Here is a 22,054-nt window from a genome sequence, read left to right as displayed (position 1 = left end):
TCGCTTGAGCTGGGAGGTGGAGGGTCCACTGAGCCGAGATTGCGCCGTTGCACTCCAGCCTAGGTGACAGAGCTACTGAGTCTCGAAAAGAAAAAAAAAAACATTAAAATGTATTCTAAAAGGGAAATATCTGACAAGCTCGTCAAGTAGAGAAAACTAAAGGAAAAAGCTGCACCAACCGCGTGGGACGGAATGGTTAGCAAAGAAGTGATACAAAATGAAAGAAAACAACCATGTGGTCTTAAAAATTCATGATAACCAAAGAAATGACGTTTGGGCATCTACAACGTGTTGACAACGCAGAGAATGCAAAGAAGGCAAACTGAGTTAAAAAATATCAATAAATTATCAAATGGTGATATTTAAGCCGAGAGGAGGAGACAGAAGCGTAGGGTAGAAAGAAACTTCAAATATTTGAAGAAAGTAATTAAGATTACTTTTTCTTTATGGTCTTAAATCTGTATGTAGGGTTAATGGACAGAAGATACAGGTAAAAGAACAGCTTCTAAGCCAGGTGCGGTGGCTGGCTCACGCCTGTAATTCCAGCACTTTGGGAGGCTGAGGTGGGTGGATCACCTGCGGTCAGGAGTTCAAGACTACCCTAAGCAATATGACGAAACCCCATCACCCTTTGGCCGGGTGTGGTGGCATGCGCCTGTAGTGCCAGCTACTCGGGAGGCTGACACATGAGAATCGCTTAAACCCAGGTGGTGGAGGTTGCAGTGAGCCAAGATCACACCACTGCACTCCAGCCTGGGCAACAGAGTGTGACTCTGTCTCAAAACAAAAAAAAACTTCTAATACTTAGTGATTGTCAAAGAGAGGCTTTGGCAAGATTTTCTAAAGCACAGGACAGACAATCCTTTGGCATTGGAGGTTTACATCTTTTTCAGTCTGAGATTCTGTAATGCTGTAGAACTAGGTGCTGAGCTAGGTAGACACTAGTAACGCAAAATTTTAAATACGCCATTACTTTGGTCAACAATACGAACAAGAGCAACATTCCACATTTGTCTCAACTTTAAGAACAAAAACCAGTAAGCAAGTATTAAATGGAATAGAAAATAAACACACTATTGAGTTTGACAAATTTATTGGTATTTTAGTAAAGACATTCATCTCAGTCGTTTCTCTCTCCCAGCTTGACCTTAGGTTAATATTTCATTTGGGTCAAGAAAAGAATATGTAGGAGAGGTATGTTATTTTAACAAACAGGAAAATGGACAAAAATGAATAGTTTACCTACATTAAAGTAAGTTAAATTCATGTATCGATATAATTAAATCATGTCAGAACTAACAGTTCTATATACATTTCCATTGTTTTACTTGGGGCTTATTCTAAACTTAAATGCTAGTGAACAAAGTGTTAGGAATATACACAGGCTTCTTTTCTGAAGTTATTACCAAGTAAAAGAGCTCAGCGAGCAGTTACCACCAATGAAACAGTCTGAAGCTGCCTCCAAATACAATATTGTAGGAGTTTTCAAAAACATTTTTATACTGTATGTTTCTTTTGTCTGTGACTATGCTTTTAAAGATGTGTTTAACTGTCACATTAAAAAAAAGTTCATATACAATACAAAAATACAAAAACAAACACCCTACAATACACAAATCTAACAAAGTATATGTGGTGAGATTCCAAAAAATGTTTGAAGATGCATTTTCTTTCCTTCTATTTCAGTATCTAAAATGTGCTTTTTGAGAGGCCACTGGTCAATATGTATACATTTAAAATAAACCATATAATTTTACTAGTAAGAAAGCCGGTAGTTAAGTTCATTTCAAATTGGATTTCACAAGACAGTAATTTAAATCCTTAGACAAAGTAACAGAAAGTGCATCTTCTTGTTTTCCATCTTCATACAATGTTAATTTTTTTTTTTTTGGTGTTGACACCCTTTAAAAAATAAAAACAGCCAAATACTTAAGCAGTATGTACATTTAAGTTTTTGGTGGTGGTTTGTATTTTAAAAGAAACAGCTTCCTTATGATTTGCCTCAAGTTCTGGTGGAAATGCTTACAGGAACTAGCTAATAAACAAAAAACAAGAGAAGCACATTCAAAATACTGATTTACTTTGGTAGCAAATGGTTTTTCTTTGAAGACTATGAAGATAGACAAGACCCATTAAGGTGAAGTGGGCTAGTTCAAATATTCAACAGTTTACATTTAAAAAAAATTCTTTTAAGAGCTAAGCGTCTGTATCCTATAAATGCAATACCTAGTTTATGATGACTTGAAACAAAACAAATGCCCATAAGGAAAAAAGCTGTATTTTAATTTGATCTAAATTTACTTCATCAGTCAATAGTTCATTAACATTTTCCTCCCAATACAATACTCCCTCTCTCTATAAGGCTGTTCCTGGGAGCCAGACAAGTTTAGGTAATAAGAGAGTTAAGAGAGTAACTGCTTGCAGTTTTAAATAGACAATAACTTTTTGCTTCCCTCTTAATGTGCTAATAGTTGTGTCTAAAAAAATATGCAATTCTTAAAAAGGTACCATTTCTGATTTCTTTACTATCTGTAGCCTTTGGAAACTAATCACATGAAACTACAAAATTAGCAAATGTCTTGAAATCTGTATATAAAACATAAATTACCTCTAATTTCAAACTCTCATTTATTAGTGTACCACTCAATCTTTTAAAAAAATGAAAAAGAAAAAAAAAAGCGGCTCCAAAGATAGTCTTATACCATTCTTTAAAAAAGGAAACTGTTCCTTTTAACTTTACACCCACCCCACGCCCCAATTTCAAAACAGCATTTAATTGTCTTGGTCATGGACATTTCCAAGATGAGATTTTATATTTCGCTCCCATAGCTTCTGGTTATCAGAAAACCCATGCTTTCCTTTATTGAAAGAGTTTGGTCCAGCTGACGTTGGTGTATCCCTGTGTTAAAAGACAGAAAATGTATTTAAAATGTTACATAAGGCCTTTCAGGTTATGATTTTCACTCATTCAATACATGCTTGTGTAGCACCTATTATAAACACAGACTGAACACGGGACCTACAGAGCTTTTTAAAAATACACTTCAGAGGCTGGGCGTGGTGGCTCACGCTTGTAATCTTAGCACTCTGGAAGGCAGAGGCAGGTGGATCATCTGAGGTCAGGAGTTTGAAACCAGTCCGGCTAACATAGCGAAACCCCGTCTTTACTAAAAATACAAAAATTAGCTTAGCATGGGACAATCACTTGAACCTGGGAGGCAGAGGTTGCAGTGAGCCCAGATTGTGCCACTGCACTCCAGCCTGAGTGACAGAGCAAGACTCTGTCTCAAAACAAAACATAACAAAAACAAAAAAAATTTCACAGACACAGTTCTAGAATTTCAGCTCCAGCAGGCCTAAATTGAGGATGGGGATAAATCCGTAGTTTTACCAAATATTTAAAGCAATTCTGATACACAGCTAAGTGTGGCAACTACTAGTTTTTAAAACTGTTGACTGCCAGCTAGAGCAACATGGTAAGACCCAGTCTCTACAAAAAAAAAAAATTAAAAATTAGCCAGGTGTGGTGGTGTGTGCCTATGGTCCTAGTTGCTCAGAGGCTGAGGTGGGAAGACTGCCCAAGTCTAAGAGGTCAAGGCTGCAGTGAACCATGATCACACCTCTGCACTCCAGCCTGAGTGACAGAGCTAGACCCTGTCTCAAAAAAAAAAAGAAAAAAAAAAAAAACCAAAAAACAACAAATCTGTTGCCTGTAACCCATTAATAGCATCATAGAATCAATGTGATAGCTGGCTGCCAGCATTAGTGAAAAATAAAATAGAAGAAAACAATGAAGCTGTATTACACACAGAAAGGTTCAGTGTCTTTGGGTGTGGTGGCTCACGCCTGTAATCCCAGCACTCTCGGAGGCCGAGGTCGGGGAATCACGAAATCAGGAGTTTGAAATCACCAACATGGTGAAACCCCTGTCTCTACTAAAAATACAAAACTTAGCTGGGCATGGTGGCATGCACCTATAATCCCAGCTACTCAGGAGGCTGAGGCAGGAGAATCGCTTGAACCGGGGAGGCGGAGGTCGCGGTGAGCAGAGACTTCGCCACTGCACTCCAGCCTGGGTGACAGAGCGAGACTCCATCTCAACAACAACAACAAAAAGTTCATTGTCATTTTATGAACTTCTGCTTCAATTATTTATGTTTAGATACGTTAATATATGTGCTGCATATTTAGGTGGGACACCAATGTCAGTTGTACTTCCTACTTTAGGCACAGCATAAAAGGCAGGCATGCAGGCAGCCACTGGGACTGTCTTCACTTTAATCACACACTGAAAGTCTGAAGACTTACGCTTGTGTATAGATTTAACACTTGGCATTATCATACTGGTACTTAAATAGGAAAAGGAAAAAGATTTAGCACTCAGTTCTTTGCGGGTTCACACATTTGGAAGCAATGGGGACATAGTATGAGTTGATGTAGAGTTAAGCTTTCTTGCTAGTCTCTAGGCTACCCACTAATGCACAAAGACAGGAAACTGAACATCATGTTAACTTAAAATTAATGTTATCTCCATGACAACGGCAACAATGGAGAAAATTAAAATACTTTCATTTGTTTTATTTTGGTATTTGGCATCTAAGTCATTAAAGAAAAAAAGAAACTTAAGAAAAAGTCGTAGATATGATATCATAAGTGAAGTGGCTGGGCATGGTGGCTCACACCTATACTCCCAGCACTTTGGGAGACTGAGGCAGGACTGCTTGAGGCCAGAAGTTTGAGACCAGCCTGGGCAACATAGCAAGATCCTATTTCTACTTAAAAGTGTATTAAAAAAGCAAAGTGACTGAAAGCCATTTGTTTTATACCAGGAAAGTTTTGAAATTGGAAACATTTCTCATAGCTATTTCTTATTTGAAAAAACAGGCTGGGTGCGGTGGCTTCCACCTGTAATCCCAGCACTTTGGGAGGCTGAGGTGGGCAGATCACTTGAACTCAGGAATTAAGACACCAGCCTGGGTAACACAATGAAACCTCATCTCTACTAAAAATAAAAAAAAAATCAGCGAGGTGTGGTGGCATACACCTGTGGTCCCAGCTACTTGAGAGGCTACGTGGGAAGATAGCTTGAGTGGGAGATTGAGGCTGCAGTGAGCTGTGATTGTGCCACAGCATTCCAGCCTGGGCAACAGAATAAGACCCTGTCAAGAAGCAATCTTAAATTATTGATATGTCTTAAGATACTCATTTTCTCTAACTGGGAGACTAAATAAAATCACTGATAGTTAACAGAATAATTACAGTTATCTTTCTTCATGAGGCCTGATCTATGTCTTACTCATCTGCAAAATCCTAATTAATCATCTAGTACACAGAAAATGTTTTTAAAAACTGTTCTGCCCAAACGCACAAGAAAAGCCTGCACACCCCTTTAAGTTAATGCTTGACAAAAAAAGAAATAAATAATTAAAAAAATAAACAAAAAAAAGAAAAGCCAGACCACTAAGAGATCATGTGCTTATTCTTGTTCTTAATTCACCTTTGTAACTTTCTATAATATTTATGAAAAATTATAATACCTTCCAATATTCTTCATCCTCATCTTTGCTTCTGGAGGCATTTCTTCTGGTTCACTCTAAAGAAAAAAAGTAAGTAAACCAAGATAACTGCATACAAATTAATTCTTGATTGCTAAATTTTATATCTAAGTCTTTTAGCATTTTCACTACTGCAAATTTTGGTACAAGGAGAAAATCAGTGAGTTATTTACCTTAACTACATTTAAAAAACAAATGCTTGTCTTCTAGGGTGCAGATTTTCCATAAAGAAAAAAAACTGGTGAAAAAACAAACATTCTATAACTAAAACCATTTAGCTATAATATGCTACACATTGTGTTAAATGTTTTTATATGTCCTAACTCTCAAAAATGCTAACATAATCGTATGAGGGAGGTACGATTATCATCATTCATATTTTGCAGGTGAGGTAACAAAGCGAATAAACAGCGAAAGAGTTTGGTACCAAAACAAAGGTTCTTAACCACTTTTAAAGTACTGCTCTCAAAAATATCTATTACTATAAAGACATCTTGAAAGCTCATTCCTGGCTGGGCGCGGTGGCTCATACCTGTAATCCCAGCACTTTGGAAGGCTGAGGCGTGTGTTATCACCTGAGGTCAGGAGTTTGAGACCAACCTGGCCAACATGGTGAACCCCAGTCTCTACTAAAGATACAAAAATTAGCTGGGCATGGTGGCACGTGCCTGTAATCCCAGCTACTCAGGAGGCTGATGCAGGAGAATCACTTGAACTCAGGAGGCAGAGGTAGCAGTGAGCCAAGATCATGCCACGGTACTCCAGCCTGAGCGACAAGAGCAAAACTGTCTCCAAAAAAAAAGAGAGAGAGAGAGCTCATTCCTTTTCTATATTTACAGCTGTGAAAATTGTGGGAAAAGATCTTTTCAGATGTAAGTTTTTATGTATAAATGCTGCTGCTTAGCTAAACATGGCTTTTTAAAAGGGTGTTGATCCAGCTCAAAGGGGCTGCTACTGGTTAAATCTGTGACAATTTGAGCATTTACAATAACCTATTGAATAAAGTAAGATTCCATGAGTATACACCTAAATAAAATTTCAGTGTAATAAGAAGCTCTTCCTTACAGTAAGAGACAGTTAATAGATGTAGAAGGGATGATGGAATTAGAAAAATCATTTGGCAAACCTTGTCATAATAATTCCGATGAGAATTATCAATGGATGTTAACACCAGTGAGTAAATGTCCTCGATCATATTATTTTCATATATTCTCCAAGCCTATCCCCACAAAGTAAATTTTAATCACAAAAGGTAGAATAGTAATTTGACAATGAAGAAATCTGGCAGGCATCACTTTAACCAAATGATCAAAGTTAACACTGTTAGTGACGGGGCATACTGACAGCATGTGCTCCCTGATATGATGCACTGATAACTTGGCATTACTTCTGTGGTATTCGTGCCAAAAGTAAGAAACATGAAACTAATCATGAGAAAGTATCAGACAAATCCAAATTGAGAAGGTTTATATAAAATAACCAGCTTGTACTCTTCAAAAATGTTAATACCATGAAACGTACAGACTCAGGAATTGTCCAAATTAAAGGAGACTAAAAATACGTAACAACTGAACAAATATTTAAACATTTCAAAATTAAGTAAGTGGATATCCTCTTTGTTCAGCATATTTCAAACTCAAGATATATATCCAAGGTTATTACTTAATTATGTTCCCCACCCACCTCCCCAAAAAAAGAACTGGATAAAGATTTTGGATACATGTGTTTTTTTAAATCTACCAGACAGTTTACCCTTTATTACTGTTACAGCAGAAAGAATGTTGCCTAAACCCATCTGAAATTAAAAGCAGGGAAGACAGTAGGGTATGATGCAAAGAACAAGGAAGCAGAAGACCTAAAAGACAACATGTGTGCGCACTGGCATGTACTCATGCATACTTAATTTCTCTATTTTCTTTTTTTTGAGACAGAGTCTTGCTCTGTCACCCAGGCTGGAGTGCAGTGGTGGAATCTCAGTTCATTGCAAACACCACCTCCTGGGTTCAAGTGATTGTCATGTCTCAGCCTCCTGAGTAGCTGGGATTACATGCATGTGCCACCATGCCCAGATAATTTTTTGTATTTTTAGTAGACGGGGTTTCACCATGTTAGCCAGGATGATCTTAATCTCCTGACCTCATAATCTGCCTGCCTCGGCCTCCCAAAGTGCTAGGATTACAGGTGTGAGCCACTGCGCCTGGTATATCTCTCCATTTTCAAAATATGAATAAATATATCATCCAACTCACAGATACAAATTAAAGGTAAAATAATGTGAAAAGATATCCAAATTGTTAGGCATTCAAAGTAAGCCATAGTTATAATGTAAGTGCTTACGATTTCCAACCTCTGCACTTTTGTACGTGTTTTCTGCATCCTGTATCGTTTTTCCCTTCTACGGTCTGTACATATCTGAATGGGTTGAATCAAATGGTACCTAGCTTCTTAAGAATGTTAGAGATGTAGCTGGGCGTGGTGGTTCACACCTGTAATCCCAGCCCTTTGGGAAGCTGAGGCAGGAGGATCACAAGGAAGTTTGAGACCAGCATGGCCAACATGGTTAAACCGTCTCTACTAAACCATCTCTACTAAAAATAAATACAAAAAATTAGCCAGGCATGGTGGCAGGCGCCTGTCAGTGCTTCTCAAACTTAATTCCGGTCTTCCAGCCGCCAGTCTAGTGGTCTTTCCGTGCTGCTGCATCTAGTACCTGGCCCATATTTCTTTTCTTAGTTTCTACAGTGTAATTTATTCAGGTACTTTAGATTTTTATCTTGTACTGTTTTACATTAAGTCTTTGCCCTACTTGACTGAGTTCCTAGGCAAACATTTCTGATTTATCTTTATAACATTACAGTGGCTAACATACAGAAAGCACTCAAATGGACAGAATGAGTGGAAGTCCAAGAGAGAATACACGAATGACTACAGTCATTTTTTGCTTATTGATTTGGGCTCCAATCATTCCGTATTTAACCTTGCTCAAAATTCCTCTACAAATCTCTCCAGTCCAGTCAAATGCAGCTACTCAGTATTTACTACTTGTGACTTGAAAATTGATGGTTTGGCTTATAAAAGTATTTCTTGGTTCACTAAAACCCTGCCTAATGCTTTAGTGCCTACCTCATATATATTCTTCTCAAATCACTCTAGTCCTCTGAATATATTAAGTCTTATCCACATAAGAACATATGGCCGTGTGGTGGCTCGCACCTATAATCCCAGCATTTTCGGAGGCCAAGGCAGAGGATCACTTGAGCCTAGGAGTTTGAGACCAGCCTGGGCAACATGGTGAAACCCTGTCTCTACAAAAAATACAAACATTAGCCAATCATGGTGGGGCATGCCTGTGGTCCAGCTACACGGAAGGCTGAGGTGGGAGGATCACCTGAGCCTGGGAAGTTGAGCTGTGATTATGCTACCACACTCCAGCCTGGACAACAAAGCTCCCTCTCTTGCTCTCACTCTCTCTCTCTCTCTCTCTCTCTCTCTCTCTCTCCCTCTCCCTCCCCCACACACACACACACACACATTTTTAGGAAAAACTACTGATGCATCCTGAGATACTTAATTGCTACACGATGGGGTCCCATCATGAGTGGGGGGTTAGGTTTTAATGTCAGAGTCTAACACAAAACCATCAGTAAGAATTATGCTTGAAACTTCCATAGGTCATTCATAAGAATGGGAAGATAGGGACACTGTGAGGGGCATGAGGAAATTGGGACTAAGAGACTCATGCATCTCATGTTCATTCTGTACCACATGCTTTTTGAGTAGAATTTCTGGCAGAATCACCTGCACTATTTAATTGTTATCCCTCCTAGGGATATGGGAAGTGAGCACAATACTTGACTTTTTATTTTTGAGACAGAGTCTCACTCTGTTACCCAGGTTGGAGTGCAATGGCACGATCTTGGCTCCTGGCTCACTGCAACCTCCGCCTCCTGGGTTCAAGTAATTCTCCTGCCTCAGCCTCCCAAGTAGCTGGGATTATAGGCGCGTGCCACCATGGCTGGCTAATTTTTGTATTTTTAGTAGTGATGGGGTTTCATTATATTGGCCAGGCTAGTCTCGAACTCCTGACCTCAAGTGATCCACCCACCTCAGCCTCCCAAAGTGCTAGAATTACAGGTGTGAGCCACTGCACCCGGCCAACAGTTGGCTTTTTGAAGTTGAATGCAAGCATAATGTATCATTACTGAAGACTCCAACTATAAAAATTAGGGCAACTGTATTGAATTTTTCTTTTTTTGGATCCTACATACTTCCCAGCACAAATTATTCATAATAAGCAATTGCTGATTTCATTCTTAAGCTTCTTGCCCCAAAGTCAAGAATATGCTAAAATAATCCCAAAACCAAATAAAATGCAAAAACAGAACATCCAGTTTTTTTATATGACACACACACACACAACTGTAAAGAAAATTCACGAATACTATTACTATAACCTATATTTCCCTCTAATACAGTCCTTAAAGAACTGGTTAAAGTAAAAAAAACCAAAACTGGTTAACAACTTACATCTTCATCTTCATTAAAAGCTGCTGCTACTGAAAGTGTTTTAGGAGCAAGAGTTGGAACAGTTTCTTTAGGCTTCTGAAGAAGAAACATATTAAAAAGAATATCATGTAAGTAACATTTATGCAAGTTTAATGATATGAAATATTTATCTTGAAAGATTTAACTTCATATTTTCATAGAAATTCGTATAGTAACAAACCTAATACTTTGGACAAATCCATTCTCTCTTTTCAAAAATGTGGATTATCAGTGGGTATGTTTTACTTTACTAACTTGTGGTGTCCATTTGTTGCCCTCCTATAAAAGATTTTCTAAGGCTGGGCGCAGTGGCTCACTCACGTAATCCCAGCACTTTGGGAAGCCGAGGTGGGCGAATCACCTGAGGTCAGGAGTTAAAGACCAGACTGACCAACATGGTGAAATGCTGTCTCTACTAAAAATACAAAAATTAGCTGGGTGTGGTGGTGTATGCCTGTAATCCCAGCTACTCGGGAGGCTGAGGCAGAAGAATCGCTTGAACCTGGGAAGCGGAGGTTGCGGTGAGCTGAGATCGCACCATTGTACTCCAGCATGGGCAACAAGAATGAAACTCTGCCTCAGAAAAAAAATTTTCTAGTTAGGATCTATAATATCACTTAGCTAAGGGGTACGTGCTATAGTCAAGAGAAAATGATTAGTAATACCTTCCTATAGTAACATTAAATACAATGTGCCTTGAAAACATAAAAGGCATCATGAATCATCTTTCTGTACTAGCTAACTTTCTGCCCTTAGGCCTATAAATATAATTAATCTAAACAATCTCTTCTCATCATCTAATCTGTGTTTTTTTGGTTTCTGAGACAAAGTCTTGCTTTGTTGCCCAGGCTGGAATGCAGTGGCACAATCTTGGCTCATTGCAGCCTATGCCTCCTGAGTTCAAACAATTCTCATGCCTCAGCCCCCTGAGTAGCTGGGATCAGCTGACTAGCAGGTGTGTGCCACCATGCCCAGGAATTTTTTTTTGTTTATTTAGTAGAGATGAGGTTTTGCCATGTTGGCCAGGCTGGTCCTGAACTCCTGACCTCAAGTGATCTACCGGCCTCAGCCTCCCAAGGTGCTCTCCACTAAAAATACAAAAAATTAACCGGGTATGGTGGTGAGCACCTGTAATTCCAATTACTTGGGAGGCCAAGGCAGGACAATTGCTTGAACCCAGGGGGCAAAGGTTGCAGTGAGGTGAGACTGAGCCACTGCATTACAGCCTGGGTGACAGAGTAAGACTCTATCTCAAAAATAAATAAATAAATAGGCTGGGAGTGGTGGCTCACATCTGTAATCACAGCACTTTGGGAGGCTGAGGTGGGAGGATCATCTGAGGTCAGGAGTTCGAGATCAGCCTGGCCGACATGGTGAAACCCCATCTTTACTAAAAATACAAAATTAGCCAGGCATGGTGGCGCATGCTTGTAATCCCAGCTACTTGGAGGCTGAGGCAGGAGAATCGCTTGAACCCAGGAGACGGAGGTTGCAGTGAGCCGAGATCACACCATTGCACTCCAGCCTGGGCAACAAGAATGAAACTCTATCAAGAATGAAACTCTATCTCAAAAAAATAAATAAAAATGAAACAAAACACCCTTTCCTTGGCTTCTGTAACAGTGCTTTTCATTTGTTATTCTCCCTCTCCCACCTTTTGTTCTGTCTCCCTCTTTCCTGCTGCTCCCTATTTAGAAGATATAAATACCCAGGCGGGCACACTGGTTCACTTCTGCAATCTCAACTTTGAGAAGCTAAGCAGGAGGACTACTTCAGGCCAGGAGTTCCAGGCCAGCCTGGTCAACATAGCAAGTCCCCCATCTCTAAAAAAAATTTTTTTTTAATTAGCAAACACTCAGAATTTTGTCATCAGTGACCTTTCCTTCTCTGGTCAATTTCATTCATTCCCATAGTTTTAACTACCAAATCCTATGTCTACCCCCAAACAGGCTATCATCTGCCTATTGGGCAGTTCTACTTAAGAGCTCCCCTAAGTACTTTAGTTTCACAGTGTTCGTAAGTACTCAAACCAGAAAATCTTTTCCTCAACTTGTAAGGTCCTACTGATTAGACAGCTATTAAGTAAACTTAATTCTCCCTCTGCCTTTCAATCATGCTACCACACTACCAACCTAAGGTCCTTAGCATTATTTGCCTGGACTACTATTAGAAATACATCCCCTGGTCAGGCACAGGGGCTCATGCCTGTAATCCCAGCACTTTGGGAGGCTGAGGCAGCTGGATCACTTGAGGTCACGAGTTTGAGATCAGCCTGGCCAACACGGTGAAAACATGTCTCTACTAAAAATACAAAAAAAAAAAAAAATTAGCTGCGTATGGTGGTACACGCCTGTAATCCCAGCTACTTGGGAGGCTGAGGCAGGATAATTCGTTGAACATGGGAGGTGGAGGTTGTACTCTGGCCTGCGTGGCAGAGTGAGAGGGAGGGAGAGAAGGAACGAAGGAAAAGATATTAACAAAAGAGGGAAGGAAGGGAAGGAAGGAGTGAGGGAAGGAGGGAGGGAGGGAAGGAAGGAAGGAAGGAAGGAAGGAAGGAGAGAAGGAGGGAGGCAGGGAGGGAGATTCAAAAAAGATAGCATCTCCTGATCTTTCTTTCTTTTTTGAGACAAGGTCTCACTGTCACCCAGGATAGAGTGCGGTGCAATCTTGTCTCATGCAGCCTCGACCTCCTGGGATCCTCCCACCTCACCTTCTCAAGTAGGTGGCATTATAGGCACATGCTGCCATGCCTGGCTAATTTTATTATTTTTGACACAGAGTCTTGCTCTGTCACCTTGGCCTCCCAAAGTGCTAGGATTACAGACCTGAGCCACTGTGCCCAGCCTTGTTTGTTTTTTGTAGAGAAGAGGTCTCATTATGTTGCCCAGGTTGGTCTAACTCCTGAGCTCAAGCAATCCTGTCTCAGCCTTCCCAAGTGCTAGAATCACAGGCATGAGCCACTGCACCTAGCCTCCCCGCCTTCTGCATTCTCTTCCCACCAGCTCTCTATATGGTACCATAGTGATGCTTCTAAGATGCAAATCTGTGTAAGTCTTGAGACGCTTTATAATGGTTCTATGGCTCCCTTACAGCTCAATAATAAAACAAGATTATATTATGGAATACCAGTCCTTAAAGGTCAGTCTCAAGGTCTAATTTTAGGGGCTATCTATCCCTACATTTTCCCACCAAACACTGTCTAAATACTAATGATTTTCTGAATGTACCATATGGCTTCAATTTTTTTTTTTTTTTAAGACGAGGTTTCACCATGCTGGTCAGGCTGGTCTCGAAATCCTGACCTCATGTAATCCACCTGCCTCAGCCTCCCAAAGTGCCGGGATTACAGGTGTGAGCCACCATGCCCGGCCATGGCTTCACATCTTAATTGCCTTTGCATGAAATGCACTTTTGCTCCTGTCTACATTTAAGTCCAACTCAAAGATCACTTCATCAGTAAAATCTTCCATGACTTGCTAAAACAAAATTAACCATCCCTTCTTCTATACCACATACATTTTTTTTATGGTGTTTTCTTTTGAAGGAATAAAACATGTTCAGTTAGAGATTATGCATAATAACTTTAGATACATCCTATTTTTTTAAAGATGTCATGCATTTAATGTTGTGGACACAAATAAGCATTTGTTGGCTGATTAACTATCTTCATATAATATAATCAAACCAGCAATTTCAATTTTTTTTATATCCTACACCTCACTCCCCCTAGAAGACTGTGTTTACACTGTAGTTTATTTTATTTTTGAGGTAGAATCTTACTCTGTTGCCAGGCTGGAGTGCACTGGCACAATCTCGGCTCACTGCAACCTCCGCCTCCTAGGTTCAACAGATTGTCCTTCCTCAGCCTCCCAAGTAGCTGAGACTACAGGCATATGCCATCACGCCCAGCTAATTTTGTATTTTTAGTAAAGACAGGGTTTCTCCATGTTGGTCAGGCTGGTCTCAAACTACTGACCTCAGGTGATCTGCCTGCCTCAGCCTCCCAAAGTGCTGGGATTACCGGTGTGAGCCACTGCTCCCAGCCTTATAGTTTATTTTATAAAAGCAGATTTGTTTTCCAAAACTAAAAAGTTCTACTGAGTAGTTTTTTTTTCAAATATAACCCTCCCACCCAAAATTATCAGAAATTACTAATCATGTCAATTATTTAGAAACAGTAGACCACAGCAACAGGAGTGAAACTGTCTTCAAAAAAAAAAAGAAAGAATGGGAGCGGACTCGGTGACTCATGCTTATAATTCCAGCACTTTGGGAGGCTGAGGCAGGCAGATCACCTGAGGTCAGGAGTTTGAGACCAGCCTGGTTAACATGGTGAAACCCCGTCACTACTAAAAATATAAAAATTAGCCAGGTGTGGTGGCACATGCCTGTAATCCCAGCTACTCAGGAGGCTGAGGCAGGAGAATCTCTTGAACCCAGGAGGCGGAGGCTGCAGTGAGCCAAGATCATGCCATTGAACTCCAGCCTAGGCGACATAGTAAGACTCCATCCCCAAAAAATAAATAAATAAATAAATAAAAATTTTAAAAAAGTAGAAATTTAGATTTAGGGACTATGTCCATGCACAGTAAAATCTATTCTCAAGAGGACCATCTATAGTAGAAGTATAAATGAGAATAGATATTTAATATACTGCCTGTCAAAAAACATCAAATATTTATGCAGTTAGGTCTATACAAGTTTTGTAACTACACATTAAACAAAAAGAATCAGCTGAAATACAGAAATAGAGTAATGAAGTAATGACGTTATAATAATGTTTTTTGTTCAGACTAAATTTTTTAAAAAGTAGAAATTTAAAAAATGGAAAACAGAGCAGAGTGTGGGTGGGGATTCTAAGTAACAATAGCTTTTTTAAACGAGAATAGCCCAAATATACTGACTCTGCTCCAGACTGTATTTTTAAGATCTTTGAATAAACCACCAATGTAGAATAAAGCTATGCACATTAGGCAACTGAGCATTAACTTTCACAGCACAGATATAAATAATCAACTCAAAGGCAATTTTAGGATTTTTCTCCTCACGCAAGAATGTAACCATTTTCCAAAGCCAATAGAAACATACTATTTGAGTAACTTCTTTTTCCCTAATAAGATATCTATTTGAAGATTATGAAATTTTCATATTATAGGTCAGAAACAAATATCTACAACTTAATACGCTTTAAATTAATATTGCAAATACTTCCAGAAGTTCCATGGTTAATAAGCATCTGTTCAAGGCTTTCACCTTAAAACAAGGGATCAAATATTGACCTGTAAAGGATTACCAATGTAAGATATACAGTATTTAATGACTATTTGTAGTTCCAAAGTAAGATAATTAGGTAGATCTTATCAAGCAATACCTTACTAATATTAATCTTTTAAGATAAAAATAACTGACTTCTCAGTATTATTTTTAATATTACAGGCTCTGAAGCATAAAAATAAACTTTGGAAAATCTTTCTGAAAATATCTTTTGGAGGACTTGCTCAATTCAGAAAAAATATTTTTTTTTAAATAATATTTTTATTTTTTGTAGAGACAGATCTCACCATGTCGCCCAGGCTGATGTGAAACTCCTGGGCTCAACTGGTCCTCCCACTTTGGCCTCCCAAAGTTTTCAGATTACAGGTGTGAGCCACTGTGCCCAGCCAACTTAGAACAACTCTAAGTTATCATTTTATAAATCATATGTTCTCTATACTAGTTGTTCCTTCTAATATTCCAAATCTTTCTTTCTTAACAGCTTGAGATAAAAGTCATCCAGACCCTTCTTGAACAGGGTGCTAATCATCTAAGTTCATAGATCAAAGATTACTTCTCAAACAATGTACCTTTTCACCCTTAATTTACCATAACCTAATAAATGCCAGGTTTCCAAAACAAATCCTTAAGACCCATTACAAACATCATATATGAAACAACAACTCACACTTGATCCAAGTTTGATGGATATGGCTGATGCTTTCTTTGTCGTCTGACTACCTATGGCAAATCCAAACTTGGAGATCTTTGTAGGCTTTGTTGGGAGGTCTGCAGCTTCTTCTTCAGCTGATCGCTTCTCAGCGCTGCGACTGGAACTTTCCCCTCCATTACTGGAAGAAACAGTCTTAGTTTTCACAGGTTTTTCTGCTTCTTCTTCAGGTCCTGGTGAAGTCGAAACAACTTACCAAGATGAGCTATTTTTACTGAGCAGATTGATGGGAGCAGCAACCTCAAAAAGCATCGTTATAAGGAAGATGCCTCTGCAGCTGTCACCTACTGACCCAACAGTCTCTTCCACTGTTTGTTAGAGTATACAGCAGGAACTGAGATTGTGTGGCAGTAGAAGAGGCTCCCATGAATTAACTAGCATAAAATACAGAGCAATTTAAAATTATAAACAAAGAGTTCACAAAGAGTCAAGACCCTTCAACTAGACACCACAATTTGTACAATAATCTGGTTATTTGTGGGGTTTTGCTTTTTAGGAATCAGATCTATCTAACATCTTTTACACTTAGTAGTTTGTGCGCAAATAGTCACATTGTAAAATAATACATTTGGCTAATACATTTTAATACTCTTCAGTAATGTAGTAATAATCATACAAAGTACCTAGTTATGAACAGACTCATTACTACCCAAATGACAGTGTTAATACAGCCTAGTTATTTTCCTGAGTAATGTCTTCCTCATGTTCATCTCACACAATCTTAAGAGCTGAAAAGGAACTTCAAGGTCATTCCGTCTTGAGAAATTTAATTCTACTCTGACAACTTGGTTATCACCTGTTTTAACCTACCCATAAGAGCTATTAAAAAAAAAAAAATCATACTCTGGTTTATGTTAGTCTTTTTCATGAAAGATGAGCTAATCATAATTTCAAACATAGAACACATACATGTGTAGGTTTGGAAGATAAAATGTCTTCCTAATTTTGCTTCTGTTTGTATGAAGTCAATGACGAAATTAGTTTACATTGTGACTTTCTTGGGTCTGTTATATTGGGTGATAAGACAGAAGACTGGCTGATCGTTAAAAGTTTTATTTTCTTTCTCCAGTTTGCCTGTTCTCCATATAGAATGTATTCTGCTACACTGGATCGAGAGTTTTATTGATGAAGAAAAAGAAGATGCTCCAAGAGATGGCCTTGATAACAGTTAAGAAAGCAGGACATAAAGCTAGAATGGGGAGGAAAAAAAGTAAAACACAAATAGACTGACAAGCAAAGGATTAGAAGATCAGAGGTGATAGATACAGATCTATATAGTTTTGGAATGATGGGGGTCTCTAGGTTAGTAAGCACTTCAAACAAAACATTTGATTTTGTTTAGATGAAAAAATTTAAAAAATTTCTTTATTCCCTTTGGACAAAGAGTAAAAGTTGTAATGACAGTATAGAGGGAATTAAGCAGGATTATGTTTTGGGATTTCCCTAGGAGACAAAGATAGCACTGAAATGCTTGCTTGTGGTGCCATTCTCTTATTTATATATAATTACAAAAGCACCTAAAGAATTAAAGAATCAAGATTGCTATTCAACAGCTCAAAAATGGAACTCTATGAAGTGTAGAATTTCTTTTAAAAACGAGTATGGGGTGTGGTGGCTCACGCCTGTAATCCAAGCACTTTGGAGGTCAAGGCAGGTGGATCACCTGAGGTTGGGAGTTCAAGACCAGCCTGACCAACATGGTGAAATCCCGTCTTAAAAAAAATAAAAATAAAATAAAATAAATAAATAAAAATGAGTATGATGCAGTTTTTTCAGATTCTCAGTTTACAACTAAAAGCATTTATGCTAATTTTATTCTGTATTCCATTTGTAGTTCTAATCAAGTATGACATTTCATAGTGAAGCCCAAGCAGCAACTACTTTTCTGTGACTGACACACAGTTAAAATAAAAAACTCTTTGGCTCTACACATTGCAACACAGAGAAACATACAGAAGACCTGCTGGCTTTACATGTGGAAACAATCTATACACTAAAGAATGAGTAAATACAAGATCAGTTTTTCTAAAAATGATAAAGTCACTTACCAATTTAGAACATAAAACATGGACTAAATAGCAAATTATTAGATTCTTTATTACGGAATATTTTAATAAAAGGAATTTTATCTAATTTGTACTCTGAGCAAATAAAACATATAATTAATATGAAATCAAATTACACTTGGTACTAGCATTTTTTTTTCACTGAGTAGCGGAGAGGGGTAAGCCTCAGAGCACAAAGGTAACTTACTTTGAAAAAATTACCTAATAAGCTGTGCACAGTGGCTCACACCTGTAATCCCAGCACTTTGGAAGCCTGAGGCAGGTGGATCACCTGAGGTCAGGAGTTCGAGACCAGCCTGGGCAACATGGCCAAACCTCATCGCTACTAAAAATACAAAAATTAAGCTGGGCATGGTGGCAGGCGCCTGTAATCCCAGCTACAAGGGAGACTGAAACAGGAGAATCACTTGAACCCAGGAGGTGGAGGTTGCAGTGAGCTGAGATCATGCCACTACACTACAGCCTGGGCAACAGAGTGAGACTTAGTCTCAAAAAAAAAAAAAAAAAAAAAATTACCTAATAAGAAAGTTTAAGTCCGTAAGAGTATTCTTCATAACCCATTTGCATTCTCATTGTTTCCTTTTTTAAAAGAAGGGCACTCTCTAGTATGTAGAGTGGTGTGTAGTCTAAATGATGATGTATTCAGACCCTACTGGTGTCTGGCATAATAAATGTCAATTTCACTGATGCAGTTCTTGGTATAAACAAAAAAGCCTGAGATGGCCATGATTATGTATAACTAGCTCTTCTCAATTTCTCCTTATTTCGAAGAGCTACAAAGATTTAACCAAAGGGAGGAGAAAAGAAACTACCAAAGTTTTACCCTATTCTTTAAAGAAGGTAGTTCAAATAAGTAGCTTCTCTCATACACATAAGTTAATGCTGGCCGGGTGCAGTGGTTCATGCCTGTAATCCCAGCACTTTGGGAGGCCGAGGTAGGCGGATTATGAGGTCAAGAGATCGAGACCATCCTGGCCAACACGGTGAAACCCCATTTCCACTAAAAATAGAAAAGATAGCTGAGGATGGTGGTGCACGCCTGTAGTCCCAGCTACTCGGGAGGCTGAGGCAAGAGAAACACTTGAACCAGGAGGCCAGGTTCCAGTGGGCCGAGATCAGGCCACTGCACTCCAGCCTGGCAACAGAGTGAGACTCTGTCTCAAGAAAACCCCAAAACCAAAAAGTAAACAAATAAAAATATTAACTATGGAAACTACTCATAAAAAATATACTTACAACTTAGTAGACTGCAGGACAGAAATTAAAATTCAGAACATTCTCTAGGTAAGCCCCCAGGACAAACCTGACAGTTTTTCAAAAAAGTTACTATCTGCCACAAAATTACCAATTTAGCAATATCCATGGTATGCCATATTTTAACTATGATTCCTCTGCACAATTTCATTAAAAATATCTGACATTCAAAAATGGCCTAAATGTTAATAGTAGTACTTTCCCGTAATGGTAAGGAGACAAATTATGTAGAAGTTAAGGGAGGGATATTACTTACTCTAAGTTACCAAGAAAAAGACCATAATAATTTTTTCTGATACCAGTTAGCAAAGTAATTTTATACTTCTCTCCACATGGTAAAATGAAAACATCAATATTCATACTATAGAACTAGTATCCCTCAACTAACAGAATGGCAGATCAATTATACAGCGGATTTACGCTGACACTCAAGGTACATTCTGACACAACATTAAACACGTCTGCTACCCGCGGTCGAGACAGTTAACAAGATGGCCTTAACATCAAAACCCAAAATTCTTTAGGCTTTTGCTCAAACTACTTCTAAATATTTTTTTGCTTTTCCTCAAACTACTTCTAAATTTTTGTGTAGTTTTATCCCACAATTTCCAAGACCATTTTTTAGGGGGAAAAAAAAATCCCTAGTGATAAAGTACTAGATGGTTTAAATTCAAATTGTTCTCTCATAAGGTATTTTACTACTTAAAAAAAAAAAAAAGCAAGGCTTGGGGAGAGAAGAGAGGGAGATGGAGTTTCAGCTTAACTAACAGAACTGTACGTGTTTTTTAAAATGGAAATCCTGGGCCCGGTAATTAACATTACACTTAATCTTTCCAATAATTTTTGTTCTCAAGGCAGTTCATATGAAACATTCTGTTATAGGTCTACTACTGGCCTTCATACGCTATTAATCGTCTTTATTTTCTCATGTTAAATAATCTCAGGAATAATAATTGAGGTGGTCAGAATAGATAGAGAATAATGTTTAAAATGTTCTGAAAACATTTTAAACAGCTCACACGTCTTAAGTCACTTGTCTTGTTATGTGCAAAGAACGAGCTGGAAAGATTACATGTTTCTTTCCCTCAACTCACAAGACCCGAATTTAGGGAGGGGAACGGACAGAATAAGGAGAGCTGTAACCTGAGTTTAACATCGTAACAAAATACAGGAAGAGTCACGCTAGACTATTTAGTCACCTAAGTATCTGGCAAGCGGTCAGCTGGCAAAAGCCTAAGGGAGATACTTCAAAGAATGGCAGCTTAAACCAGAGAGCAGGCAAGGGCATTCCTCTTCCCCTCCATCACCTCGGCCCATCCCGTCACAGGGTCAGTATGAAACTTGGAAGTAAAGCAAAGAGAGCAGGCCGGGGTTGTCCACCTCCTCAGGGAAAAGAGAGCAGCAAGCGTAATTAACTCCTGCGTTAAACTGAGAGGCCGGCGCCGTCAGAAACTCGGCCTGCGGCCAGTTCCCGCGGCCACCACTCAGTGGCTCGCACTGTGTGTATGTTTTGTCTCGTGAGCGTCTCCGGTGTGTGTGTTTTGTGTGATGTGCGTCTCCGGTGTGGCGGTAGCGGCTCCTGCACCGCAGCTCCTGGTCCCACCCCAAGTTCGGTCTCCCTTTCTGGCGCCCATCTCCCTTCTCCTCGGAATCAGGGCCTCCGCTGGGGCCAGGAGGTGACGAACGGTGGCCAGCACTCCCCCGGCAAGGACGCCATGTGAGCCTGGAGCCCAGCGGGCCGCACCGGGCGTGCCCAGGGAAGGTCTGGGCCCAGCACCTGGCCGGGTGAGGTCCAGGTCCGCCCATTCTCGCCCCTACCCCACTCCCCCCACCCTGGGGAGCTCAAAGAAAGGCCCGGAGCATCCCACGCCGCCCGCAACGCTGGGGTTGTGTTCACCTCCGGCGGCTCCAGCTCGCTGCGACTTTTCGGGCTTCTCCTCTCCCGCCTTCCCGTCCGCCATTTTCCCCGCCGCGGCCTCCCCTGCAGCCACGCCAAGGACGTCACGACACCGCCCAGAAACCATTGAGTTTTGGAGCCAGCCGGCGCGGTGGCAGCCTAGAGCGGTCCTAAAGACTGAAAAGACGCCCTCTTCGGAAACGGAAGCGGATGTGACGTCATCGAGTAGCCGCCTCGGAAGGAAGAGCTGGGAAGGTTGGGCGTTCTAAGTGGAGTGCTGGCTAGGGATTTTGCCACAGTGTTCGTGGTCCAGCGGCAGGTCTGGAGAAGTGAGGGGAAATGGAGCATCTCTCTGGAAACCCTGGGATCTTAGAAGGTTTCCGCATACCAGGTGTGGTTGCAGCTGAGGCTGAGAGGGTCTTCCGTTCCGGCCTTTCTGGATAACGAGTGCCCGCCTACTCTATAAACAGAAAGCCCGCATTCTTTTTCTCTACTTAAAGGGGAAATCAGCGTTTATCTAGCGCCCTCTAGCTTCTAACGCCTTTCATACACTCGTTTAATCACCGCGATTGTCCAAATATAGAATTCCCCTCTCAATTAGCTGTGAGAGTTGAGGCCAAAGAGAGTAATTTCTCCAAGTCACGTAGCCAAGTGTAAAGCTTCTTTTTCTACAGGCTGATTCTACCAAGTTGAGAAACTACTATCTCAAGTTAAGACTGGAGTAATTTCTGCCTAAGAAACCTTTAGTGTATTC

At 39.8% G+C, this 22,054-nt stretch overlaps 1 protein-coding gene across 1 annotated transcript; it reads right to left on the bottom strand.

Moving 5' to 3' along the window:
- Positions 1–1,076: 1,076 nt before the first annotated feature.
- On the bottom strand, positions 1,077–21,485 carry PCNP (PEST proteolytic signal containing nuclear protein). Its single transcript, XM_021667011.2, has 5 exons — positions 21,301–21,485; positions 16,042–16,256; positions 10,083–10,157; positions 5,538–5,593; positions 1,077–2,899 (listed from the first exon to the last, which is right to left on the bottom strand). Exons 1-5 carry the CDS (start codon positions 21,425–21,427, stop codon positions 2,773–2,775), a joined length of 600 nt encoding a protein of 199 aa, XP_021522686.1. The 5' UTR covers positions 21,428–21,485; the 3' UTR covers positions 1,077–2,772.
- Between the last annotated feature and the right edge of the window lie 569 nt (positions 21,486–22,054).

The sequence above is a fragment of the Aotus nancymaae genome, unplaced genomic scaffold (assembly GCF_030222135.1).
Source record: "Aotus nancymaae isolate 86718 unplaced genomic scaffold, 86718_ANA_hifiasm-v0.15.2.pri h1tg000011l, whole genome shotgun sequence".
Classification (NCBI taxonomy): Eukaryota; Metazoa; Chordata; class Mammalia; order Primates; family Aotidae; genus Aotus; species Aotus nancymaae.
Note: the sequence above shows the minus strand (reverse complement) of the source record. Positions and strands in the feature narration are given on the sequence as shown.